This window comes from Penicillium argentinense, assembly GCF_028826775.1.
Source record: "Penicillium argentinense strain IBT 30761 chromosome Unknown utg000009l_segment0_segment0, whole genome shotgun sequence".
NCBI classification, from domain to species: domain Eukaryota; kingdom Fungi; phylum Ascomycota; class Eurotiomycetes; order Eurotiales; family Aspergillaceae; genus Penicillium; species Penicillium argentinense.
The window spans coordinates 1,421,188-1,446,463 of NW_026622668.1; the positions used below are offsets into that span (position 1 = coordinate 1,421,188).

Here is a 25,276-nt window from a genome sequence, read left to right on the forward strand (position 1 = left end):
CTCATTTACTTCACGTTTTCCGACAGCTCGGTCTTTTCCCGGAACCTTTTACCCCGCATTTGCCGAAGCCACTAGATGCTCGAAAGATCGAGTCCGATAACCTCAGGCTGCCTCCTTACTAGGAACATTTGTAATTGAAATTCACCTCCATTAGGCTGCCACTAGAGCCTTGTGGATTGAAAATGCAACCCGGGTCAGCTATTTGATTCGCGCAGAGCCCCGAAGAGTGAAATCTATGTACATACGGCCACCGGGGACTTGCCCGAGATAAAGCCAATTCTCGCGTGGGGCAAATTTCTCGGCCGATGCTTCGTATCTTTTATGACTCTTACAGGCGCAATTCCTTCTATTGTCTTCCCTTAAGAACCCTTCCTCTATTATTGATTCCTACCGTTGAGCGAACTTGCCTTTGTCGACAACGTGTCGCATACTTCTGTTCCCTGTTCCCGATTCAAGACCTTGAGCTATTAGGCAAAAGGTTGGTTTCTTATCGGTAAGTTCCACGCAAGCATTAGGTTAGGCTGCTCATGGTGAACGTATATGAAAATTCTCCTGCCAAACCAATAGGACCTTGTCTGTGCTTCCAGAAGGAGCAGGTGACTGGTGTCAGTATTGTGTGGATTTCGCCTTCGCCAGAGAGCAGAGGAATGGCATTCTGCACTTGCATCATAAGAGGTCATAGCCTAACGAATCACTATAAAGGTTCTTACGACATAATAGGATCACTATGGGATCCAACGGGACGAGCCCTAAGATTCTCCTTCTGGGAAGCATCGACCAGTGCGTACACAAATGAGCCCATCTCCTCAATGGACTGTCATTGACAGAAGCAACAATAGCGCGCAAAAGTCCTGGAATGCACTGACTGAATTGGGAGATCTTGTGAGGCCAATTGCCACCAATCGCGCAGACTTCATTCAGGAATGCCGTGATGGAAAGCTTGACGGAGTTGTAGCGGCATACCGCACTTTCTCCTCCGTTAGCATTACTGGCTTAGTGGACGAAGAGCTTGTGAATGCACTACCAACCTCACTGAAATATCTTGCGCATTGCGGTAAGCTTTTAATAATACATCATGAGTTTCTATCAAGGCTGTTCACCTCAACTCACATCTTTTTCGAACAGGAGCCGGTTATGATCAAGTTGATGTCCATGCATGCAGCTCTCGGCAGCCGCCAATCCGCGTTTCTAACGTCCCCACTGCCGTTGATGACGCTACGGCTGATGTGACGATGTTCCTGATCATCGGTGCGCTGCGGAATTTTAACACGAGCATGCAGGCTCTGCGCGAGGGCAAATGGCGGGGCCAGCCAGCCCCGGCCCTCGGTCACGACCCTCAGGGCAAGGTTCTCGGCATCTTAGGTATGGGCGGCATTGGCCGTAATCTGAAAAAGAAGGCAGAAGCTTTTGGAATGAAGGTGATCTATCACAATCGCCGGCCGCTGAGCGAGGAACTCTCTGGAGGAGCCCAATATGTGACGTTCGATGAGCTGCTGGCGACCAGTGATGTGCTGAGTCTGAACCTACCTTTGAACGTGAGTGAATTTAAAATGATCATGGAAGCTTAAATACTGACTGCTCGAAGAAAAATACCCATCATATCATTGGAAAGCCTGAGTTTGCTAAGATGAAGACCGGTGTTGTCGTCGTGAACTCGGCCCGCGGCGCGGTCATGGATGAAGCTGCTCTGGTTGAAGCCCTGGATGACGGCAAGGTCCTCTCCGCTGGCCTTGATGTCTTTGAGGAAGAGCCAAAAATTCACCCTGGTCTGATCAAGAACCCGAATGTGATGCTAGTACCTCACATGGGCACATATACTGTGGAGGTGAGTCATACGTTGCTGCTGTGCGAAAACCAACGAGCTAATGGACATCTAGACTCTTACTGCGATGGAAGAGTGGGCTATCGCGAATATTCGCCAGGGTATCGAGAGCGGAAAGCTCAAGAGTCCCGTCCCCGAGCAGGCTGACTTGTAAGGTCCCATCGGAGTTTGATTGTGCATTAAGATGTAGATTACTTTATATAGATTGGCACAAATAGGCAGACCGCAGGGCGTCTCAGTGGCTATTTGGGCCCAAGCTTATTTTTTAAATATTGTGCAATTAATGTTCGAGTCTTATGTTCTCTTTTCAATTTTTTTCTACTTAATCTCCAGTTAATCGTGGCATAGAAAACTACCGCATTGGGACTAGCACCGGTTTGGCCTTGGCTGATGGCCGCCAATCTTATCGCGCCTCCGACTCAAATCGCAGCTGGAGATTCAACGCTGCGCCAAATCACCAGTCGATACAAAAGGATCGCGATGGCCGAATACTGGAAGTCAGCGGTATGTATTTGTTCTGGGAACTTGCTTCTGAGCAAATTACTAAACTTTTCCCCTTTCTTATAGCCGCGCCACTGGTGCAAGCAGTGCAAGATCTTTATTCGCGACACGGCCTTCGAGAAGACACAACATGAAGCCAGCCCCAAACACCAAGGAAACCTCAAGCGCTTCCTCCGAGATATCCATAAGAACAACGAGATTCAACAACGCGAATCACAGCGAGCAAAAAGCGAGGTTGAAAGACTGCGGGAAGCTGTCGGAGGCGGGTCCTCTTCGGCCAAGGGCGCCGCTACACCATCAGGACGCCCAGCAGCGCCAGCTCCAAAGGCTGTGGAGAAACCGGTCAGCTTAGAAGACCGGAAGAAGCAGATGGCTCAACTAGCAGAGATGGGTGTCGCGATCCCTCAGGAGTTCCGGGGGGACATGGCTTTAGCCGGTGAATGGGAGGCGTTGCCCCAGACCAACACTGCCACGGATGAAGCAGAGGGAGCTGCCAAGTCCATCGGCATTCGCAAGCGCAAACATGATGGCGACGAAGAAGATGAACGTGCAGAACAGATCCCAGGAAAAATTATCAGCCAGAACTGGGGTTCGAAAATGCGAGCTTACCCTGGCGCACAAGAGGACAATGACGATGATCTGGATGCTCTACTTGCCTCTACCAAGGATTTGAAGAAGACCAAGATCGCACCAACTCAAACGGAAATCGAGGAAAAGAAACAGGGTCTCAATCCTTTGGGGAAGAAAGAAGACGAGGCTCCACATTCGACTGCCTCGGAAACTGACAAGTCAACAAATGTTAAGACAGAGGCGATCGAGGAAGGCTCCGTGCCTAAGACGGATGAAAAACCAGCTGAAGAGACGATTGGGTTCGGGTTCAAAAAGCGCAAGCCCAAAGTCATGAGAAAATAACGTCTGAGAAAGAAGGCTGTTCATGGATTCTAGAAATTATATTGAAAGCGGTCACAACTATTCGATACCCCATCATTGCTCCCCACACTGATCATGAAAAAGCCTACGGTACATCTGATTTTGATGGCATCTCTATTCAGGAGAATGTACTAGATCTTTTTGGAGAGATCGGCCTCCACAGATTTTACGCGCAGGGCCTTTTCGGCCTCGGATTGCATTTTTCTTGGATGCTTGGCCCGCTGGTTTCCATACCTAGCGAAGGGTCATTACATCGGCCCTCCCACGGATTTATTACCGTCTGGAAGTGGCCAAACTGATCACTGCTCATGCAATAATTACTAGTTAGCAGACAAGTCATTGAGTGAAAGTGTCCTGCCAATCCAAGCTCGCGAAAAGATAGACATTTAAGAAGTATACTCTCACTAGACTCCGACTCCATAGATCGGTCGGGCGGGGATGATGGCTCGTGCTATGCAGAAAGAAAAGAAATTGAACGTTATATAGTCAAAACAATAAGGATTCATGAAGAAATTCATCTAGGCCCTGCCATTGAGAAAAATAGAATACTAAACTCAAGTAATGCACTGGTTTGTTGTGCAGAGTAGAGCATGTCTTGCGGTTGCCACCAATTTTTTTTTTTTCAAGACTGGGAATGACGGAAAGGAAAGCTCCCTTAGTTCGCTCCAACTTCGCGCGTCTCTTCCTACCTGCCACCGAACCCCGGACTCGCCGAGTTTCCCAGCAACGCCCCCGTCTTCTTTTCTCTTTGTACTCAGGAGACCTTTTCTACGGTGAGTCTAGCCTCTCTGATGCAATCGCGCTTTCTCCAGCCCAGCAAACTCCATCATGGCCTTCGAGGCGCATTCTCTTCCACCAGCGCAGACCCCCCGGATTCCCCTTCTTCGCGGCTCCGCGATCGACTCTCTGTGCCCAAAAGCATTTTCCGGCCCCCTTGTTACTTCTCCGGTGTTCGATCCCCGGTCGGGACGTCGAAGTGTGGGCGGGGGGTCTGTCTCTGGGTTTCTTCGTGCTGTTCAGCACGAAGAATGCGACGAGTCAAACTTGGTCGTCCGGTATGAGGATGGAGAAGGGAGAAATCGAGTTCTCTGGGCCACTGAAAAGTTTTCCTCCGACGCTTTATCCAGCAGGAATCGGGGCCTACGAGCCTATCGTCTTGCCATGGCCGAGCCCGTTGACCGAGGATTCTGGCACATCGCAACCTTGCGATAAGCGTACAGCTGCGAAGAATTCATTTTCGAAGGGCCCTGGTGGAATTCGATGACCACTTTGATCATTACCCTGTTCATTTGATTTTCCTGTACTTCTTGAAACATTTTGTCTTTGACAATGATTTACACGGCCTGCCACCACAGACTCGAAATGGGAACATCGCTAACATGGCTTTCCGAAGATCCCAGCAGATAAATGATTCTTACGTGCTCTTCCGACCGACCTGGTGTGTTGCCTATGCTCAGCGACAAACTCTCTGACCTTTGACCTCGAAACCCGGTCTGTCTCAAACGGGACATCGATACTATCTCCCCACGCTTTGCGCATCGCCTGGACCTGTGAACTCCCCGGGGAGTCTATCCCGTGAGAAATGGCAGAAGCGACGGACCCCAATCGTGGAGACTCAGCCAATCCGCCGATCGAATCGAATGCGCCCGCAGCAGAGACGAGCCAACCCACCGCTCAAGCCGGTGGCCAGTCCCTCGAAGGGAAACCGGCACCCCCAGCGGACTCGGATCCCCAGCCAGCTCCGATGGGCGAGTCGCAAGTGGAAGTCGGCCAGTCGGATGTGAACACAGCCCAGCAAACGGACGTCGGCACCTCGAATGAAGCAACAAGCCATACAGCATCCACCCCTGTCCCAATCCCAATGCAGAATGTGACGGCTTCTGTGGAATCTACTCTACCAGCAATGGACCCAACGATCCCAACTCTGGAAACCCACAATGCCTTTGATGACCCGGGACTGCACTCTTTTGATTCAGCGCTTCCTTCGATTGGCTCCTCCGCCGCTCCAGATCTATCGCTACCGGCTATCGACACAACTCTGCCTTCACTCGACGCCTCGCTTCCAGCAATTGGCACTGACATTCCAACCATGGATGATGACCACACGTTTGACGATAGCAATTTTGACCACCACGAGCATTCGACCGATCCTCCAACGGGCCATGGCCACAATATGACCCAGCAGCCGGGGTCTGTCAATGGCTCGAATCACTACCAGGCGCCGTCCAACGGCAACTACCATTATTCGCAAAGTCCAGGGCCGCAGCAGCACTACGATGGGCAGCAACCGCCTCAGGGGCCGACTCAGCACCAGTTCCAATCGCAACCGCCGCAGAATTATCAGCAACAACAAAGTACAGAGATGTATCATAACCATGGCGGATTTTCCTCGGTAAACCCAAATTCTGGCAACAGCGGACAGGGACAGCACGGCCAAGTCCCACAGGTATCCATTGGCTCTCCGATGCCATCCAACATGCCTCCGATGGCGTCTATGGGGCAGTACATGACCGGTTATCCCTCCAATGTGCCGCAGCCTGGCATGAATTCGAACCAGATGGGCTATTCAATGCCCGGGGACCCTAATAAGATCTTGTCTGGTGGCAGACATAAGAAGGAGGTTAAGCGACGCACGAAAACCGGTTGCTTGACTTGTCGCAAGCGCAGAATTAAGGTACGTGATGCATGGAATTTTTGCACGTTGCGGTTGCGCGCCCTCGCGGGGCGCAGGGCGGCCTCGCTTGCGCCCGCAAACCCCGCCATCGTTTATTTTATCTCCCGCCCAACCCACGACCTCCCCCCATTCCAACGCCGCTTTCCTCCGGGCGAGAGACTTATGTTTTCATAGTGCGACGAAGGGCATCCAGTCTGCAGAAATTGCGTGAAGAGCAAGCGTGAGTGCCTCGGTTACGATCCGGTGTTCAGGCCTCAAGCGTCCACTCCCTCGGCCATCCAGCCAGCTCCAAACCCTCCTCCGTCACTGGTCGTCAATCCTCAGGGCCCTCCTGCTCCCTCGACACCTTCATATCCTTCGGCGCCTCCTGGGTACATGCCAGCATCTTCGCAGCCATTTGCGCCATCTCTTCACTCGGAATCACCTAGCACCTCGACCGACCAGCCCGACCACGGAGCTTCCATTGACTCTTCACTTCCACCGAGCAATCCACCCAACCCACCAAATATGCAAAATTCTAATGATCATGGGCCTCAGGGCTCAGAGCCTACATACAAAGGTGTGTTCGGGCTGCCAACGCTTTTTTCCGCTGCTTTTGTTCCATCCACTAGCCCCTGATTCGCATTGCTTAACCTGAGCTAAAAAATTGTCTTTACTACTAGCGAAAAATCTCCATGTCAATGATTTGATGTCTCTGAGGGGCATTGCACCCCCTCCGCCTCACCCGATTGGATCACTTCCTCCTGGCCGACTCGAAGAAATCCAGGCCGTGTTCCTGGCAACATACGCCCCCGCGATTGATAAGCTTTTGGAAGTTCGGTGGTATTCAGAGAAAGCGCTTCCGGTCCTCATGGCCGATGCACAGCTCATGGCAGATTACTCGGCATTGATCAACGCATTCAATGACTGGAACCTAAGCGATGGAAACACCATTGCTCGCCTGGAAAGTTTTGAAGCTTCGATCATCTGGAGAAGCATGGTACTATGCCGCCAGGTATCAGCGTCAGAGAACGCACAATATGGCCAGGACTGGAATTTGGTGGCTACCACTGCTCGTCTAAATGCAGTCGAGGCTCTCCTGAGCTGGAGCCACCTGTATCAGAACTCCTTGTCTAGGCCGCAATCAATGGAAGCCGCCAACCCACCCAACCCGCCAGATCAGTTCATGCAACGACAACTGGACTTCTGGAGTGAGATCGGCGAATTTCTCACTCTTCACGATAATGAAGCTAGCTCGGCTAAGCAAATTGACGATACCCTCGGACGCTGCCGTCAATTGCTGGACACTTACGAAAATCGCGACATTATCTACTCTATCGCTATTGCACGACATCTTGGCCAACGATGGGCTGACTTCCCTAATAATCTGCCCAAGGTTGGCTATACAAGCGAGAAGGAGTCAGGTACTAAGCTCTTCGTGGCACAAAAGTTCATCGAAGAGGAAGCCGAAGGCAAGGGTACCACACAGATCTACAAACGAATCTGCTGTATGGCAGTTCGATCCTGGTGGGTTGCCCGTGAATGATCTGTATATCCCGGTGTATTTCTCTCTATCGGATTTCGTTTGTTGTCTCTGCCGAGCTCTTCACATCTTCGCTCACTCCGTGGCCACATGGAGTTTCTTACATGCGCTCCCTTACACCACTCATTCGAGATTCAAAAGCATCATGGCTCAGGCGTTTCAGTGCTTTGGATGATACTTTATATTTGTGATTTGTTTTCATCGGGGTTCGGGGGATCTGGGTGACGAGCGAGCAAAGCACTATGGCGTTTCTGACCTTTTTTTTGTCCCCCGAACAGGTTCGACTTCTCTGTAACATTTTTCTGTGCATATCTCGCTTCTGGGTGCGGGAGTTCCATACCCCGTGACATCTTAACTCAAATCAGTTAGATGGCTCACGTCGATCAGTTGATGGTTTGAATAAAAAGACTACACGTATTTCTCGGGAATCTTGTATTATCTTGCTGTATCTTGGATCCTTGGACACAATAGAGATGCTTATTGACAGAAAACATGGCTCGATGCCAGTCGATGCCTGTCGATGACAGCGGCGGCTATACAGACATTTCCACCCGAATCTTCACTTCTCCCAGTTCCCCCTGGAACAGGAACCCGATATCTCTCGTGGAATCCACTAGCTCAATTTCTCTCCGAACAAATCGGCTCGTATCGGCGGATGCAGAAGCGCGATCAAAAGCATGCATCTCGTCCTCACTATCCTCATCCCAATCAGCCTTGCCATCGTCCAAGGTCGTTGTCTCCACCGGGTCAAACTCGTCCGTTTCCCATATGAGCTTGAAACTATAGGGCTCGAGCCCAAAAAGCCGTGAGACTAGAGCTTTCACCTGGTAGGAATCGAATGAAGTGGGGATTTCCTTGAGTTGGACTTGCATATCGGACCCGCCTGACTGCCCTTGTAAACGGAATGCCATCTTGACTAGTCGCGCGGCTACGGACCGGGGATGGATCGTCCTTCCACCCGAGCCATCCCCCACGATTGCCCTAGTGATTGTTGGTGCACCGTATTGATCGCATAGCTCGTTATAGCGCGGGTGCGCGGCAAGGATTTCTGGTTCTTCTGTTTCGGCAGTGGCAGATAGCTCCTTGCCAATGAGGGAAAGGTAGTACATCTCTGCATTGGAGCGGTCTTGAACAGAGATGGTACTGAAATTCAGCATGCGAAGTGAAGGCGGGAAGCGGGATAGCGTAAGCATGAATGCCTCGTCAACCGTCATGGGTTTGGAGGCGCCCATTGTTGACGTCGCTGCTGCGACTGAAGGCGGAAGGGGAGAGAGGTCATAGAGAGGGTTTCCAGAAATACGCAGGGTTGAAAGTGATGGGAACATGCTAGAAAGGTCGTTCAGGAAGGCCCATGAGGAGATGTTGTTGCGGGAGAGGTCGAGGGAACAGACAGTGTGTGGGAAGTAGAAGTCCGGCTTGGTATCTTTGTCGTCATTGATGGAGGTGATATTGTTTCCTCGTAGCGAAATGTGCTCGAGGTTTGGCATTCTCGCCAGATGCCGAATGGCAGATAGCGAAGTGATCTCGTTGTTCTCGAGCGTCAGCTTCGTAATGCTGCTGGTCAGCGGGCGTGAGAGTGTGGAGAGCTGATTCCCGGAAGCTGTGAGTGATGTAAGTGATGGGAATCGCGATGCCACGGTCACAATCTAGAATGAATTAGTTTTTGCCGTTTAATGCTGACAGTTATCGATATTCGTCTCGTTCCATACCTCTTCCCAACTCAACAGGGTCTCTTCTAGATGCAGTTCGGTGATTGCCTCGAACACAAGGCTATCTTCCAAAGCATGCAACCGATTGCCGCTGTGTAACTAAATTAGCGACTTAAAATCCTATACCCAGATTGATTGGATGATGAAGGGGAATTACTTTAACCTCAATTTCTTCAGCTTCTTGAGCTGGTTACAAATTTGCCAAATATCACGCCAGCGGGTCAATAAACTGCGGCTAAGGTCCAGCTCCATAACCTTGGGACAAGTAGATGCAATCTCTGGTGCCAACCGAGAAACCTCATCCTCCGGCTGGTCATAGGAGGATAGAACTCCCGATATGCGTAGGCCGTCCAGTAACACAATCCGCAGTTCTTGTAGCTCGGCGAGCTGTTTGCGAATTTTGTCGAAGCCAACTTCTTCAACAACCTTACCACTGATCTCAATGGCTGTCTTTGGCGGAATATTGCCTGTCAGGGACTCTTTCACAAGCTCCTGTTCGGATTCGGAGGCATACTTCGCACGGAGACCCTCCAGAAAGCTTCTGGGCAGCTCGGATGGTCTTGAGGGGCGAACGAAAGACCCCGCCGTGGGGTAGGTGCTTTGGCCTGGAGACTGAATCAACAACGGGTCATATACGTGGATACAAACCAGAAAGACTTACATGTGAAATAGCGGACGCCCTTATGCTCCCCCGCATGTTTCCCTCGAGTTGGGTCGTCCCATTCAACGCCTAGCCAGTCGCCGGTGGTGCCCTGAACACTACCTACATAGCGAATGGTGCATAGCTGACCATCAAAGGACCGGCGCTGGCCCACAAGTGAGTCGCTCATCACCAAAGACGAAGAGTTGGTAGCTTTTTGGGAATATAAAAGCCGTCATGAATTCCAGCAGCGTGTTGTAACTACCTCCAATCGGCCGCCGTCTGCTTACATAACTCGCCGTTTTTCGCGCATCTCGAGGCGCGCAGATTTGACCTCACCACCCTTTCCAACTCGTTCGTGTCGGCCAACGGAAACAACGATGGATTACCAGGTAAGCCTCGAACTTCCTAATGATAGACGGCAGGTCCTAACGACAATGCTCAGAATCGGGCGGGCTCCAAGTTTGGAGGCGGAGGTGTCGCTTCCCAATCCGCGACGAACGCCGACCGCCGCGAGCGCCTTCGCAAGCTCGCGCTGGAACACATCGACCTCGATAAGGATCCCTACTTCTTCAAGAACCACGTCGGAAACTTCGAATGCCGTCTCTGCCTGACGGTTCACCAAAATGACGGCTCCTACCTCGCCCACACGCAGGGCCGCAAGCACCAGGCCAACCTCGCTCGCCGAGCTGCCCGCGAGGAGCGCGAGGGCAAGAACCGCGATCCCTCTTCCCTGCCGGGTGCCATGGGTGTGCAGGTCAAGAAGCAGACGATTAAGATCGGCCGACCCGGATACAAGATCACCAAGGTCCGTGATCCTCTGACTCGACAGCTCGGTTTGCTCTTCCAACTGCAGTATCAGGAGATCACTCCTGGTGTCCAGCCGCGAGTGCGTTTCATGTCGGCATTCGAGCAGAAATTTGATGAGGCGGAAAAGAACTTCCAGTACCTGCTTGTCGCGGCGGAGCCTTATCAGACCTGTGCGTTCAAGCTGCAGGCTCGCGAGATCGACCGTTCCGACGGAAAATACTGGACTTGGTTTGACGAGGATACGAAGGAGTTCTGGGTGCAGATTATGTTCAAGACAGAGCGTGAGGAGCGTTTCAGTGGTGTGCCTGGTTTGGCGCCCATGGGGGCTTGAGATGTTCTATAGGTTCCATTTCTCCCGTCTTGCTCTTTTTCTTTCGAGAAAATCGTCTGGTTTGTTCCAAGGGGGGGGGGGGTTTCCAACGGGGTTTCTTCTCAGCCAATTTCTATGGGTTTTGCAGTTTCGGCGTTCAGGGGAAAAGTTGTAATTTAGCCGCCATGATATCCAAACATCTAACCAATTGACTTGAGTGGTCTTTTATCAGTCACCAAGTGCTCTCCTGTAGCTACAAGGCCTTTTAAGTCCACATTAGACGGCCATTATGGCTGCCCAGTCTCATCAATCTACGACCTAGGGGTGGTATGCAACAAAAGCAGATCTCACAAGTTTTTTTTTGTTTTCTCAACTGAAACATTGAAGACACAATATGCTAGGAAGATCTATATGGCATTTCTCGAGAGTGTTCATTTTTCTTGGCGCGATTCATATCGCGATGACGATGAGTACGTTAAATATCCACAACTGAAACCAAAAATACGGCGCTCGGGGTCATGACCTGGAAACAATCGCGCTGATACATGCTGAATGACACAATTCGTGGTGGAGAGATCAAAACATCCAAGCCTCAAATAGGCCAGATACATGTGGGTCAAAAGATGATAAATGCAAGCCCTGCCTGCTTCCTATTCCTTGCCATACAACGTGTCGGCCAGCTGATGAATGTCTCATGTTGGAGTTTTAAGAGCCCTGGAAGGCATTGAATGCCTTGTAGGTGTATCCAATAAATGGCAAGCTCATCTCGGCTTCCTGCGAGTCTGGCATAGCACGAGCCTGGGCACGGTGAATGGCACTGGTGTCTTCCTGCGGAATTTCGTCAATCGGGAAATATGACACGTCAATGTTTGAACTGAGACGAGGCTCGAATGGCGCACGAATGCCTCGCAATTGGTCCCAAACAACACCACGGAAGAAGGGGTGGTTCTTGATTTGACTTGCGCCGCCGTGTTGTCCACCATCACTACCAATACGATGCTCAGGATCACACAAGAAGCTACAATAAGTCTAATTAGTTACCCGCCATGTCAGTATAAGAAGAAAGAATAACATACCTTCGAATCAGAGACTCGGATTCACGCGAGAGAACCAGCTCATCCGGGAAGTAGAGGCATTCACGCCAGTTCACAATCTTTCGGTACGTATCCGTAGTATCCTCGGCGCAGAACGGAGGCCAGCCAACAAGACATTCGAACATAATGGCCCCAACAGACCACCAATCGCACAGATAAGTGTATCCCTGGCCATTGAAAATTTCGGGAGCAATGTAGTCGGGAGTTCCGACGGTCGAATAGGCCATAGCGCGGCGAGACTTTCTCCATGTGTTGATTTGTCCACGGTTGGAGACTGTCAAGTTGATAGCATCGTTGAAGTAACCCGAATTACGGTTGCGATCCTTTGATGTAGAGTTCTTCAAGAGGTTCTGGTAATAGGCATTGTCGTGGGTCTTCTTTCCACCAGTCGAGAGGCCGAAATCGGTGAGCTTCACATGGCCGCCACGGTCCAACAGAATATTATCCGGTTTGATATCACTGTGGGTTTCGTTTTAGTACCGGCCGCTATGGAATCGAAAAAGCAGAATGCTCAAAAATCACAGTCATTAATGGGTCAAGTCACTTACCGGTGAAGGAAGCCAAGCTTGTGGACAGCTTCAATAGCCATGACCACCTCAGCCATGTAGAATCGAGTGATATCTTCCGAAAAGATTTCATACTTGATCAACATCGTCATCAGATCACCACCAGGCAGGAATTCCATCAGCAGATAGAGATAAGCTGTGTCTTGGAAGGAGGCATGCAGCTTGACCAGCCAAGGGTTATCCTTCGAGTCTGCCAGAATATCGCGCTCGGCACGAACGTGTGCCAGCTGGTCCTTTTTAAACATCTCGGTCTTGATTAAAGATTTAAGAGCATAGATCTTGCCGTCGGTCTTGCGTTGCACCAACTTCACCTCACCAAAAGCACCCTTGCCGATGATCTTGATGGTCTGGAAGTTTTGCGGGGTCTCCTTGGTTCGCAAGAAACGAAGGAAGTCCGATTCCCTTTTTGAAATGGTCTCCGCATCCTTGCGCTTCTTCTCAGCCGCGACGCTCGGGTCGTGCAGCGTCTTGTCGAGGTCAACGGAACTGCCAGAACAGAACAAAACGTCAGCACTGATACAGCAAAGCACGAGAAATCACAGAAACAGAAAACTCACCGCATGTTACGATCCCGGGCCCGCTCGATGTTCTCATGGAAGAAGACCGTGACGAGCTCCTTCGCGGCCTTGCCCCGCTTGTGCACATTCTCAGAGTATCTGTCGGAGAAGCGCTGCAGCTCCTCGTTCTCGGATGGTGGTCGAGGACTGCGAGGAACCGGCGGGGCCAAATGCGCAGCTTGAGTTGGCCCAGCAGGCGAACCCCCTGCAGTGCGAGGGCGCTGAGCGGGGGAGGACGCCCGACCGAAGAAGCCCCCACGGTTGGCGTTCAGGTCCTGGTTCGAAAACTGCTGAATCAGGCCATTTGTGCCATCATTGGCGTAGCCCATCCGGTTCTGGTAGGCAGGCTGGGGCGACTGCAGGGCCTGCTGCTGCTGCGCATACTGCTGTTGCTGGGCGTAGGGTTGCTGGGTCTGAGGAGGGTACGGATTCGTCATGAAATAGCCAGGAGCGTAGGCCGGGTTCGAGGGGTCAACATAGTCTTGAGCCCCCTGAGTCTGGTAGATAGGCTGGGGAAAGGCGGAAGGGGTGGTGGGATAGGCGCGACTGTTGGCCGCGTTGTAATTCCGGTCATTGTAGCCGAAATTCATGTTGAGACGGTTGTTATTGTTGTTGGGATCCATCGTGACGGCCCCTGCTCCCGATCGATGGAGTCGAAAGACAAAATGGAGGGGAGTTGGAGGAAGAAAGTGGATGGGAAAGGAGAAGGCGGGGAGCGAAAGGAGCGGTGGCTCTCAGGAGGCAACCTGAATCCACAACCAATGCCGCCGCCCCTGGTCGGTTCCGCCTCTGTTTACTGGAAGATGGAGGCTGAAACCGCCTGTCACCCGTGTGCTACGCTTCTTACGTTTCCCACTGGACGTGCCGGCGAGAATTCCCACGCTGGAGCGCCCGTATATCTCGGATCGGCCCTGGATCGCCTGGGCCCAGTGGATACACGTAGCCGCGAACCCCTCGAGCCAACATCGTATCCTGCTGCACGGAGTACAATTTGCGGAGGCGGTTCCAACAAAATTCAGGGAGAGGGCCGAACTACCGGGGTTGCAAGGATTCCAGTCTGGTTTGCAGCTGAAATTTTTCTAGGGCTTGGCCCATTGTGACCGACCCCCGCCATATGTACATAATGTACTGTAGAATCGGAGGCCGGCCGGACCCCAAAGGAGCGCGGGTGAGTATCTGCGGAACGATACAATATTAAGAGAGCAAGCAGAATATTTTCTAGGGCAAACAGCTGAAGGTGCCCAAAGGCCAATGTTTCTAAATGGTTGACACGATGTCGAGCCCGAAACAAAAGTGCCGACGGTATAGACTATGGCACGTGACGCGGATCAACCTGGCGCCGGGTGACTTTTTTCGCGGAGCTCCAACTCCGCAAAGTGTTTCGTGCTGTTGCTGCTGCCCAAATCACTCGCAATGGTAGACTCATCTAGTTCGGCTGCCGCTCCTGGAGCCGGAAAGCCTCAGGTGCCCCCAAAGCCGCCAAACCCGGTCTTCAAAATGATGGGTACGAACACCTCCCCAGTCCGGGATGGATGAACCCCCATACACTAACACAATGTGTCGCAATAGGCTTGCCCAACCTCCGTTTCAGATTGCCCTCCCGGAACTGGATGATTTTCTGGACCATCACCGGATCATTTGCCAGTGCGATCATTTACGACCGACGAGAGAAGCGCCGCGCGCAGCAAAAGTGGTGTGAACTCGTGGCTCACATTGCAAAGGAGCCATTGGAAGTGGAACAGATGCGCCGCAAATTGACCGTTTACCTTGCAGCCCCGCCGGGTGATGGATTGCGAGTCGCTCGGGATCATTTCAAGGAGTATGTCAAGCCGATCTTGACGGCGGCCGCGTTGGACTATACCGTGATCGAGGGCCGTCGCGAGGGAGATGTGCGCGCTGGAGCCGCGGAGCATATTCGCAAACTCAGGAGAAAGGCCGGCGAGCCAAGTACAGTCGTCGAAGAACCTAGCGTCGAAGCGGCTGTTCTCGATATGCGTGAACGTATTGGTGTGAAAGACGAACCCGCTCCCAAGGGCGATCTCGTGATCGGTCGACACACCTGGAAGGAATACGTGCGTGGATTGCATGAAGGTTGGCTGGGTCCGTTGGACCCGCCGGCGGCACCAGTCGATCACTCTGTCCAGGAGAATGCAGAGGAGACCATGAAGGATGTTGCCGCTGGCGACCAGCCTGAACCGACTGACCAGCAGGGGGTTTCTGTGACGAAGCTCGACGACATCAAGATTGACGAGGACAAGACCGATGAGCCGAAGGCCGAGGAGAAGAAGCAGGAAGACAAGCCTTCGAAGCCCGCTGGTCGCGCAGACGCCTACATCACCACCGCCGATTATCCTTCAGCACACCTTCCCCCTACTCTCCCCCAATCCTTTGACAGCTCTATCCCCATCGAATTTCCCCATATTCTCGGCTTCTTGAACACTCCTATCCGCATGTACCGCTACCTTACACAACGTTACCTCGCCGAGAGCATTGGTCGCGAGGTTGCTGGCATTGTCCTTGCCTCGGCAGCGAGACCCTATCGCCATGAGTCCTTCAGCATTGATTCGGAGCTCAGTGAAGTCTCCGTTGACTCCAGTGCACCCCTGGATGGCCCCATTGGTGAGCTGCCCCGCGGAAAGTACGAGCAGCAGGCTGTACTGGAGGGCGAAGAGAAGGAGTGGCACAAGTCTGTCCACAAGCGTGATGAGGATGACAAGGAGCGCGTGTGGCTCGACGACATTGTGTTGGATCCGCGTATTGCCGCTCGTATGAAGCACTCTGTCCTGTCGCCAGAAGACGAGGCTCGCTCCAAACGGATCGCTGAGCAAAAGGAGTACATCCTCGGTGAAGAACGGCCGGCGCCCGTCCCCTTTTGGAAGCGCATGTGGATCAACTACGGATATGGCGAGGATGAGGAAACTATCCGTCGCAAATCCATCCTGGGTAACATTGATGGCGAGGAGGGTGCTTGAAGATTGCAATGAGGGATCTTGATTTGTATGCTATACATAGATGGTTGCGGGTGTTCTTGTTCCATTCTTCTTCATTTGAAGGAGCGTCATGTTTTCTGTTGTTTGCATATCCATCCTCCCTCCTCGGTTTGTACATTAGAGGCGCTTTACTATTATTATTATTCTATGGTCTGTACAGGGCATCCGCAATCTAGCCTCCGAATCTTTCTACTCTCCACTCCCTCACTTTGTAAACTGGCCATAATAGCTTGGGGCAATGGTGCTTCGCCACGCTTACACTTGGGAAGACTTATTTCATTGCAGATCTTCGTTACGTCGTTTTGTGTCAGTTACTCCCTCAGTAGCCAACTTACATATTGCGCTGGTAGGAACTTAATACTTGGATATGAAATAACTCTCGATGTGTGCATTTTTTGATTCTTTGGGATACTTGCAGAAGGTGGATTGTGCAGGCTGCCCTACTTGCTCCATCTCTCTTTTCGAGAAGATATCCTGCAGCATACTGGGAATCCGGATCATGTTCAAACATGTCATTGGGTTCACACGTTGGATTTAAGGGCAACGTCGCGCTGGTGAGCGACTTCATCCACGGGTGTGTTAACATGTAGTGGAGGGCAAGACGGCGACTGAATTCTAAGCCCAAATCACTCCAACCGGAAGACCGAAGACTCGGGCCACTTCTTGCTCGCCTTCTCGGCGTACATGGTTTTGTCACTTCCCCACTTGTTCAGCAAATCACGGCCTAACACAGCTTCCTCGAGGGTTATCTTGGAAGAGTCCAGGGTGGCCTGGAGGTCCTTTTCATTCCGGGCCTTCGAATCAGGGCTCAGAAGCTGACGGCTTGACAAAGCAGCGTGAACGTGTGCAATGCTTTCCTTGTTTGCTGACAGGAAAGACTCGTTCCAGTCCTCGAGTTTCTGAGACTTGGGAAGCAACTTCTCAAACTCTGCATTGACAACCTCGGCAGTCTCAGCGGGGAGGGGCTCGGAGAGGGTGTCAAGCGCCTTGCGGAATTGTAGAAGGTTAAGGTGGAGACTGGGGTTGGATGGATCAATAGCGTGAGCGGCGGAGAGGCACTTCAAGGCAAGCAGATGCTTGTCTTTTGATGTTGTTAGCTGTTGGGTTCGATGATATGACAATGCCGACCGGGTTAATAATACGTACTTTTCCTAATATAGACCTCGAAACCGAGGCATTGGGCCTCAATGTTCTGCGCGCTGAGGTTGAGCAGCGGCGTCAAAAACTTCATGACGTCCTTGAGCGGGTCCTTGGTTTGAACCAAGGTATTGCCGAGAGGATCAGTGTCCTCCTTCTTGACTTCTCCGTCCACGCTCTTAGCATTTGCTGCTGCTGCCTTCCTTGCCTCACGCTTGTCGGCCTCAATCTTCTCCAGGCGTTGCTGTTCCTTCTTGGCTTTCTTGAGAGCCTTCTTACGCTCTTCCTCGGAGCCATCAATGCCAGTAGGACCACTGGGAATAGGGCCATGCGCGAGGTCTGGCTGATCATTGAGGAGCAGGTATGCCTTGATGGCGCCAAGTGCCATTCTGACATAGAAGGGGTGCTCGCGGAGGCGATCTTCCCAGCGAATCATATCAACGTAGGCTCTGACCATTCCCTTTCTAAGGGAAAAGCCGTGGAAGTCAAATTGATCTTCATGCCAGGTATCGAAAATGTTGTAGACTGAGTGAAAACGCTTGAGAGCAAGGCCTAGCTTGTTCTGGCGCAGGAACGCTTCGCCATCCTCTGTCAAGAACCACACACACTGCATCTCGTGCAGATCACCCAGTGTTCCACCGACGGTTTCGTTGCGGGTAAACTTGCTCATAAGGTCGAGGGCAAGCTCATTCTCATTGTTTCGGAGCTGGTACTTGGCAGACTTGGTGTTGATGTACCTATCCTTCTCGTCCAGGAGGCGAGCCTTCTCCATTTCCTCTGCCGCCTTCTGGGGGTTTCCGTAGTGCTTCCAGACGCGGGCCTTGGTCATTTGGTACTCAACGGCCTTCGGGGAGAGCTTGATGGCCTTTTCGACGTTTTCCAGGGCCTTGGGAAGATTGCGGCTAAGGTGATAGTTGTAGTGCTGAGCCAAGAAGTAGTAGGATGAAGCTAGGAACTCATTGCTATCGACCTTGCCCTCAGCAGAGCCGTTCGCCTGCGAGCCCGCCTGATTGGAGGCGTATCCCTCCACCAGGGTCTGCACTGTATCGCGCTTGGCGGAGTTGGTGTACAGAAGCTTGATGTTTGCGAAAAGCGATGGGACACCCTTCTTCAGCATTCGCTGCAGGTATGCATCGGCAGCCTGCTTAAAGTCTTCTCCCTCCAGGAAATCCAAGGGAATGCGACGAGCGGCGTCGCCGCGAGGGTTCTTCTCCACCCACTCATCATACAGGGCCTTCAGAGCCTTGTGATCATATTCCGGAATGCCCTTAGCCTGAATCAAGCCATTGTAATAAATTGAGTTCTCTGGGTTACGTTCCAGAAGAGCGGTGTATGCCTGCTCGGCCTCGGACTTGCGGCCAAGGCGCAGGAGGTAGTCTGCCTTCATCTCCATAACCGCGAGCACATCAGTGCACCGGTATCCAATCTTCTCCAGATGCTCCAAAGCACGCTCCAGGTCTCCAGATTCCGCGATAATTGTGTTCTTGTAAAGGCAGGCCTCGGAGTGCTCCATGTCGGCCACGTGGGGAAGATCCTTCAAAGTGTCCTCGTACGTGGTCAGAACCTTCTCGGCCTCGGCCAGATCTCCGGCCAAGTGATGAGCAATTGCCAGCGCAGTCCAGTTCTGTCGGAATCCGGGGCGCGCTTGGAGCATGGAACTGCGACTCTGGATGTATCCCTGGAAATCGCGCATCTGCATCTGGAGGAGGGCCAGATCCCGTTGGATGGGCTGGGACTCAGGTTCAAGTCGCAAGGCAAAGCGGTAGGCCTTGATCGCTTCCTCATAGTTCTTCTCTTGCCGGTATAGGAGACCGTACACGTGCCAGCAGATGTGCGACTTCATATCGTTCCGCAAGGCCTCCTTCGCCAGCGCGAATGCCTCCTCCGACTGACCCAGGTGGCTCATGATCAGAGCCTTCATCGCCTGCGTATCGCCATGCTTGGGGTTCTTGCGAAGGACCTGATCCGCCGTTTTAATGCCTATCGAGATGAAAACGCTGTTAACTGACGGCGGACGACTGAGAGGGGCGGGCGGGGGGCACCTTTCTTGTATTGCTTCAGCTCAAAGTTGCGAACCACTTGACGAAACAAGGACTGGTCCTTGGAGTTCAATGGTTGCGGCATGGTGGGCGATGCTGGAGGGATTGACTTGTGCGAGGGAGGAATCGATGTGTGCGGGGAGCGGCGTCTCCGAGTCCGACCTTGGCAGAACAACTGGGCCGATAAGATAGTTGCCAGCAACCACAATTGCACTCTGTTGCAGGTCGCGGCGCTAAAACGAGGCTGAACAGGATTTCAATGTCGCCGACGTGTCCACATTTGCGTCTGCGTCTGGATGCAGAAACTCGAAAAGCCAATGCATCCGCCCCGAGCAGCGTCTGCGTGTAACCGCCCGGTGTCCTTGCAAAGCTTTTTTGGGGGGTATTTGAAATGACCCAACCCAGTCAAATGCAAATATCTGTTTGATATAGATGTGCCTCTAGCTCCGATTCACCTAGCGCTTTTTACATGGTAGATGGTAGTGCAAGAGAAACACAGGAGGCATAAGTCGTTTGATGTGAATGTTCATTTTCATGAAGCGAACGCTATATACTATGCATGATGTAATATACATTGGTGAGCAACGGTGCAGCCGTCAGACCCAAAGAAAATAGGAAAACCAAGATAGTCAGACTATAAAAGCTAGACCATATCGAAATGGCCCTCTCGTACTCCAAGGTCGGTGGCCTACCGTTGGTTGCTATGACGCCAGCTATTTAAAGCGGCTTCCCAAGACGAGGAGTCACCGCACCTCTCGCTCACCATGCCCCAAGTTCGGGCCCGGATTATCTCTTCCACGGTGCGCTGGTTTCGTATCAGGTTCGCTAGTGACTCAGTTCTCGCTTCTCTGGGGAAAAAGCGCGCCGAATACGGGTCTAGTCGCTCGTTGACCACCCGCTCTCGATCCCGTGCGGATTCGGTCTCTCGTAGGATCAGGTCGGGGTCATCAGGATCCGGACTTGTTGCAACACCAGCACAGTAGTTCAAAACATCCGAGCGAGTTTGCCATGATGGAAACAGAATATTATTCTTGAAGCCGCTACAAGTGTTGGGATCGATCGATTTTCGAGCTTTCGAGTCGGTTTGTCGCACAGCGGTAGAGGAGGGATCGAAGCCCTCGCGGGCAGGTGTCAGTAGCGCATTGAGGTTTTGCGCTATAGAGTCATCTATAGTAGATCGAGAAAGACGCAAAAAGTCTTGAAAAAGGATTAAAATCAGTTTGATGAAGCTCCGAGATGCCAAGAAGAGCTGAGTGGCAGAACAAACCTCGGAGAAGTTTTTCGTTGAAGCAGAACTGAGGAGTCAATGCAGGAGCCTCCGTGGATGATGCTCCTGGCATGTTTTTCTCGTTGTGCTCCTCGAGACTTCGATCTGTTGTCTTAACCCAGAACCACGCCAGCTTGAGTGGAGACAATGAATGATGCAGACAGACAGCAGTCAAGGCTTGAATTTCCGAAGCGCGGCAGAGCCGACAGGGATAATAACGGGACGAGTCGTGTGTAATTCGTGGAAAAGGTCACGGTTTCCCAGTAAATGTTCAAGTGTGCTTTCAAGTGAGAAGCGCTCCAGCTCCGAGTCGCAACGGCGTCATCATTCGGCCGCCCCATCGGGGTTGGCGGGAGGAATCTGACTAATTACATTCAGCAAAGTGGTCATGTGACCTCGTGTCGCGTCTCAGCAGGGGCATGTCAAGGCTCTCGATGACTTGACATTTATTGCGCGACATCTGTACATATAGTGCATTCTTTGGTTGATACCGCTGCATTTTTTACTTCCATCTAATCTTCCCAATCGTTGATATGCCTGAACTCGCAGAGGTTGCGCGCATCGTTCATTTTCTTCGGCAACATCTGGTCGGCAAGACACTCTCCAAAGTACAAGCTCAGCACGATGATGTTATATACGGCAAAGTGGGCACCAGTGCGGCCGAATTCCAAAAGGCCATGCAAGGCAAAAAGGTCATAGGTGCTGGCCAGCAAGGGAAATACTTTTGGATCACAATGTCTTCTCCACCGCATGCTGTGATGCATTTCGGCATGGCTGGTTGGCTGAAGATCAAGGATACCGATACCTATTACTATCGCTCAGACAAGCCCGCGGACCAAGAATGGCCGCCAAAATACTGGAAGTTTCTACTTGAGACAAGTGATGAACCAAAATCCGAGGCGGCGTTTGTCGATGCACGCAGGCTGGGTCGGATCCGTCTCGTTGAATGCCCTGCCGATGAGATTCGAAACCATACTCCGCTCAAGGAGAATGGACCAGATCCCGTGGCGGATAAGGACATAGTGACAGCGGCTTGGCTGGGAGAGAAGTTGAAGAGCAAGAAAGTACCCATCAAGGCTCTCTTGCTGGACCAAGCCAATATCAGCGGGATTGGAAACTGGATGGGGTATGTTTGTCTGATGATGTTGATACGCGGCTGCTGACAATTCTAATTACAGTGATGAAATTCTCTATCATGCAAAAATCCATCCGGAGCAATACAGCAATACTTTGTCCAACGACCAAGTCAAGGAGCTCAACACTGCCATGCACTATGTTTGCTCTACTGCGATCGACGTCCTTGCCGACTCGGAGAAATTTCCTGAGCATTGGCTCTTCAAGCATCGATGGAGCAAGGGCAAGAAGAACCAGTCTTCGACTCTTCCGAATGGTGACAAGATTACCTTCCTTACTGTTGGCGGCCGCACCAGCGCAGTAGTCCCGGCAGTCCAGAAGAAGACAGGTGCTGTTTCAAAAGATGTCAATGAGCAACCTGCCAATGGCACCGCAGCCAACTCCAAACGGAAGCGGGGCGTGAAAATGGAAGAGGACTCAGAGTTCGACGAGAAGCCCGATGTTAAGAGTCGCGGATCAAAGAAGGCGAGCGCATCTGCCGTGAAGGAGGATGAAGAGGACGAGGAGAAACCTAGTGTTGGACGGCGCCGGTCGACGCGCTCGCGGAAGTAAAATCTCCAATAGTTGACTAGGTGGACATCACGCAATTTGCAGCATTCTACCTGAGGGTATGTAATTGAAGTCTTTCGTCTATAAAATGTAAAAAACCACCCTCGAGAAAAGGAGTATCGAGGGTAACGTACCCCAGTATGTTTGTATTGTAATTTACAGCCACCGCCCCATCAACGGACACCATTATGTATCAACGGTATTGCTGTGTACCGTACTGCGCAGCACTCGCCGCTTCCAACTCGTCGACAACCCGTCACTCGTCGATCGCGTACATTCTCATAAAATGTGCAATTGATGTACATATCCTATGCAGTACGGCGCCTGCCTGAGGGTATCCTACCCTAGGGTACCCAGAGATCAGTAGCACTAAGGTCCAGTGCACAGTCATTTCAAGCCATCAACCGACGGTATTGTCCAAAAGCTGAAAAGGGTGGGATGAGAATTCGAGACTGGGAGAGTTCGTCATGGCTTATCTGATGAATCGCCGGCCGCCACAGGGACCGAAACGACCATCGATCATCGCGGGCAGTACAATCAAGGGTGGGGTCCACAAGCACATGTGCGGCGGACTCCAGAAGGACATATGGCATGCTTTATGCATATCGTCTTCAGGGAGAGGCTAGCGGCGCGGCCGATCGCTCTCGCGTCCACAAAGACAGAAGGGATCAGCCGTGTATAAACTAGTATAGTGACACAATTGGTCCGCTTGAATCTGCGAGGCCTGGTGAGTTTCACCAGTCGCACGAATGGGAAAATCCCCTGAAATTATTCATCGAAAAGCAGCGCAATGGTTGTAACAAAAGTACGTACAGTATTGTTGGTTTAAATGGGCCAGAGCCGAGGATTACATTGCACCCGACCTGCTGTGCCCCTCCCCTCTCGACTTATCCACTTCCATTGCCCGTCGCCGCCAAAAATCGAACGCCATTGCGCCCGAGCGCTGTCTGTGCCGCCATGGCTGCGGAAAATGAAAACATCGCGGTGGTGAGTGGCCGAGGGGTCTTGGTCTCGCTCCTCTTCACGTGGCGTTTCTCACCTCCAAGCTAGGATCCCGATCTGCACCTGTCGCAAACGAATATTGCCGACGACTATCAATCGTGTGTTCTGCCCTGATCAGCATTCGAGCAGAGAGTCAGCTCTCCTAACTGTGGACGTGATCGATGCAGCGAAACGACCTCACTCTCGTCCTCGATCTATCGAGGGCTTATCGAGAATGGACGCCGGTAAGTCAGGATCCCCAATCCGGTCGTTGATCGTTGTTCTCACTCATTTTGCAGATATCAGACCATGAGAGAAAACGAATATTGGTAAGCGGGCATCTCTGGCTCCTCCCAATAACAAGGAAAACCCGCACCGCATGGCAGCTCGACCCGTGCGTGGTAACGCCAAGGGACCTATTCTGATCATCATCCAGGAGCCCTGCCGATGAACTGCAATTCGAAAGCTTAGAGGCCGGGTAGGTCATCCTCTGCCTTCTTTTCTACTCAGCGTGACCAAAAAAACTATTCTGACAGAGCATGACTAGTCATGCCGTCGCCATTGTGTTGGACTGCGATCGGCCGAACCCACTATTCCGATCGCCCGTAGGGGGTTCACCAAAGGTAGCTAAGCTACACCGGATGGCAGTCAACTTCAAGGTCGCATATTGACAACGAGTAGAACATTCTCGATATCGGAACCGGCAATGGACTCTGGGCCATGTATGTTGAATACCTACCTAAGCCCATCTGAAATCCCGACTGACCGCCATTCAGTGATTGCGCCGACATGTTCCCTCAAAGTGAGTTCGCCCCAGATCAATGTTTTAACATATGGGCACTAACCTGCGATAGCCACCGTTCGAGGTGTAGATCTCTTTCCTCCGCCCGTAACATGGATGCCTCCGAACTGCATCTTGGAGGTTGATGACGTTTTGCGCGAGTGGACTTGGCGTGAACCGTTCGACTTCATCCACTTGCGCATCATGCTCGGATCATTTACAGCAGAAGAGTGGCACAGCGTCTACCAAAAATGCTATGAGTACATTTCAATTTCCTTTTCTTCGTGCTTTGGGTAATTTTCTTACTCTCATATTATAGGAACCTCAAGCCAGGCGGTTGGATTGAACAGCTCGAGTTGGACGCCCACCTGGAGTCCGATGATAACAGCATTCCCGCAGGAAGCATGGCTGAGACCTGGGGGGATACCACATTCGGCTGCGCAAATAGATCCGGTCGCGGTATCGACACGATCAACACAATGCGTGACTCAATCGAGCGTGTTGGATTCATCAATATCCACGAGAAAGCATATAAATGGCCCATTGGGGTTTGGCCCAAGGACAAGCAGCTCAAGGAAGCTGGTTTGATGAACTATCACATGTGGTCTGCAGGCCTAGAAGGATGGGGAATGTGGCTTCTCACCAAATTCGGCGCGCCTAATCCCTGGCCTCCGGAACAAGTCCAAGCTTACGTGGGCAAGATTCGGTCGGAGTTGAAGAATCCAAACACTCACGCCTACCAACGAGCGTAAGTTCTTTGCTCTCATTGCTCTGCCTTAAAGCATTCATTGACTAACATTATCTAACATTATCTAGAAAACGTGTCTGGGCTAGGAAGCCGTTGGATGACGAGCTGAGACGGCCCAAACCAGAGCCATTGTAAACACAACTACTCTTGAAACCTCTCCCAGTTTGACAAGACTTAGCGATCCTTTATATGGGTTGGATTTCCCTAAGCGCTGACGATTACAACTTCTGAGACATTTTTCGAAATATCAGATTGCGAAATGCCCCGAGCTCATTGTCCAAAAATATCTATCGCAACATACACTAAGATCAAATGTATCAACAAGAACGAATACACAGTGTAACTTCACGCGCCTTCCATGGCGGTGTCCTGTGGACTAACGTTGGTATTGCCATCGCCATCAGCTGGTTTACTACTAGTCAACTTACTCGTGGAACCTTGGGCATCATCGCGCGAGAAATAAGCCTCAGTTACCGCTAACTCATTTTTTTTCTCGCTGCCATAACCCGTAATCT

The 25,276-nt window shown here is 51.7% G+C and overlaps 13 protein-coding genes across 13 annotated transcripts; 9 read left to right on the forward strand and 4 right to left on the reverse strand.

Annotated features, from left to right (window-relative positions):
* Positions 1-792: 792 nt before the first annotated feature.
* On the forward strand, positions 793-1,568 carry N7532_008136 (2-hydroxyacid dehydrogenase UNK4.10; the record flags this gene model as incomplete). The annotated part of the gene is made up of 2 exons (XM_056620628.1): positions 793-1,054; positions 1,126-1,568. 2 exons carry the CDS (start codon positions 793-795, stop codon positions 1,566-1,568), a joined length of 705 nt encoding a protein of 234 aa, XP_056471434.1.
* A 59-nt stretch (positions 1,569-1,627) lies between these two features.
* Positions 1,628-1,969, forward strand: N7532_008137 (uncharacterized protein; the record flags this gene model as incomplete). The annotated part of the gene is made up of 1 exon (XM_056620629.1): positions 1,628-1,969. One exon carries the CDS (start codon positions 1,628-1,630, stop codon positions 1,967-1,969), a length of 342 nt encoding a protein of 113 aa, XP_056471435.1.
* A 333-nt stretch (positions 1,970-2,302) lies between these two features.
* Positions 2,303-3,235, forward strand: N7532_008138 (putative formin binding protein; the record flags this gene model as incomplete). The annotated part of the gene is made up of 2 exons (XM_056620630.1): positions 2,303-2,326; positions 2,390-3,235. The coding sequence occupies 2 exons, from the start codon at positions 2,303-2,305 to the stop codon at positions 3,233-3,235; spliced, it is 870 nt and encodes a 289-aa protein (XP_056471436.1).
* Positions 3,236-4,081: 846 nt separating this feature from the next.
* Positions 4,082-4,465, forward strand: N7532_008139 (uncharacterized protein; the record flags this gene model as incomplete). Its single annotated transcript, XM_056620631.1, has 1 exon — positions 4,082-4,465. The coding sequence occupies one exon, from the start codon at positions 4,082-4,084 to the stop codon at positions 4,463-4,465; it is 384 nt and encodes a 127-aa protein (XP_056471437.1).
* A 370-nt stretch (positions 4,466-4,835) lies between these two features.
* Positions 4,836-7,452, forward strand: N7532_008140 (putative C6 finger domain protein; the record flags this gene model as incomplete). Its single annotated transcript, XM_056620632.1, has 3 exons — positions 4,836-5,927; positions 6,102-6,486; positions 6,590-7,452. 3 exons carry the CDS (start codon positions 4,836-4,838, stop codon positions 7,450-7,452), a joined length of 2,340 nt encoding a protein of 779 aa, XP_056471438.1.
* Positions 7,453-7,982: 530 nt separating this feature from the next.
* On the reverse strand, positions 7,983-9,988 carry N7532_008141 (uncharacterized protein; the record flags this gene model as incomplete). Its single annotated transcript, XM_056620633.1, has 4 exons — positions 7,983-9,095; positions 9,159-9,249; positions 9,316-9,763; positions 9,820-9,988. 4 exons carry the CDS (start codon positions 9,986-9,988, stop codon positions 7,983-7,985), a joined length of 1,821 nt encoding a protein of 606 aa, XP_056471439.1.
* Positions 9,989-10,178: 190 nt separating this feature from the next.
* N7532_008142 (spliceosome assembly protein PRP11) lies at positions 10,179-10,939 on the forward strand (the record flags this gene model as incomplete). The annotated part of the gene is made up of 2 exons (XM_056620634.1): positions 10,179-10,190; positions 10,244-10,939. 2 exons carry the CDS (start codon positions 10,179-10,181, stop codon positions 10,937-10,939), a joined length of 708 nt encoding a protein of 235 aa, XP_056471440.1.
* Positions 10,940-11,623: 684 nt separating this feature from the next.
* On the reverse strand, positions 11,624-13,758 carry N7532_008143 (serine/threonine protein kinase CBK1; the record flags this gene model as incomplete). The annotated part of the gene is made up of 3 exons (XM_056620635.1): positions 11,624-11,692; positions 13,028-13,064; positions 13,136-13,758. The coding sequence occupies 3 exons, from the start codon at positions 13,756-13,758 to the stop codon at positions 11,624-11,626; spliced, it is 729 nt and encodes a 242-aa protein (XP_056471441.1).
* Positions 13,759-14,548: 790 nt separating this feature from the next.
* On the forward strand, positions 14,549-16,107 carry N7532_008144 (Tim22-complex subunit TIM54; the record flags this gene model as incomplete). The annotated part of the gene is made up of 2 exons (XM_056620636.1): positions 14,549-14,639; positions 14,705-16,107. 2 exons carry the CDS (start codon positions 14,549-14,551, stop codon positions 16,105-16,107), a joined length of 1,494 nt encoding a protein of 497 aa, XP_056471442.1.
* Positions 16,108-16,751: 644 nt separating this feature from the next.
* Positions 16,752-19,386, reverse strand: N7532_008145 (peptide alpha-N-acetyltransferase complex A subunit NAT1; the record flags this gene model as incomplete). Its single annotated transcript, XM_056620637.1, has 3 exons — positions 16,752-17,222; positions 17,288-19,242; positions 19,272-19,386. The coding sequence occupies 3 exons, from the start codon at positions 19,384-19,386 to the stop codon at positions 16,752-16,754; spliced, it is 2,541 nt and encodes an 846-aa protein (XP_056471443.1).
* Positions 19,387-19,989: 603 nt separating this feature from the next.
* N7532_008146 (MIX23 family protein) lies at positions 19,990-20,641 on the reverse strand (the record flags this gene model as incomplete). The annotated part of the gene is made up of 2 exons (XM_056620638.1): positions 19,990-20,498; positions 20,569-20,641. 2 exons carry the CDS (start codon positions 20,639-20,641, stop codon positions 19,990-19,992), a joined length of 582 nt encoding a protein of 193 aa, XP_056471444.1.
* A 460-nt stretch (positions 20,642-21,101) lies between these two features.
* Positions 21,102-22,254, forward strand: N7532_008147 (putative formamidopyrimidine-DNA glycosylase; the record flags this gene model as incomplete). The annotated part of the gene is made up of 2 exons (XM_056620639.1): positions 21,102-21,694; positions 21,747-22,254. The coding sequence occupies 2 exons, from the start codon at positions 21,102-21,104 to the stop codon at positions 22,252-22,254; spliced, it is 1,101 nt and encodes a 366-aa protein (XP_056471445.1).
* A 954-nt stretch (positions 22,255-23,208) lies between these two features.
* Positions 23,209-24,896, forward strand: N7532_008148 (class I SAM-dependent methyltransferase; the record flags this gene model as incomplete). The annotated part of the gene is made up of 11 exons (XM_056620640.1): positions 23,209-23,238; positions 23,302-23,351; positions 23,421-23,477; positions 23,532-23,561; positions 23,669-23,710; positions 23,780-23,855; positions 23,914-23,954; positions 24,009-24,034; positions 24,087-24,273; positions 24,333-24,761; positions 24,830-24,896. The coding sequence occupies 11 exons, from the start codon at positions 23,209-23,211 to the stop codon at positions 24,894-24,896; spliced, it is 1,035 nt and encodes a 344-aa protein (XP_056471446.1).
* Between the last annotated feature and the right edge of the window lie 380 nt (positions 24,897-25,276).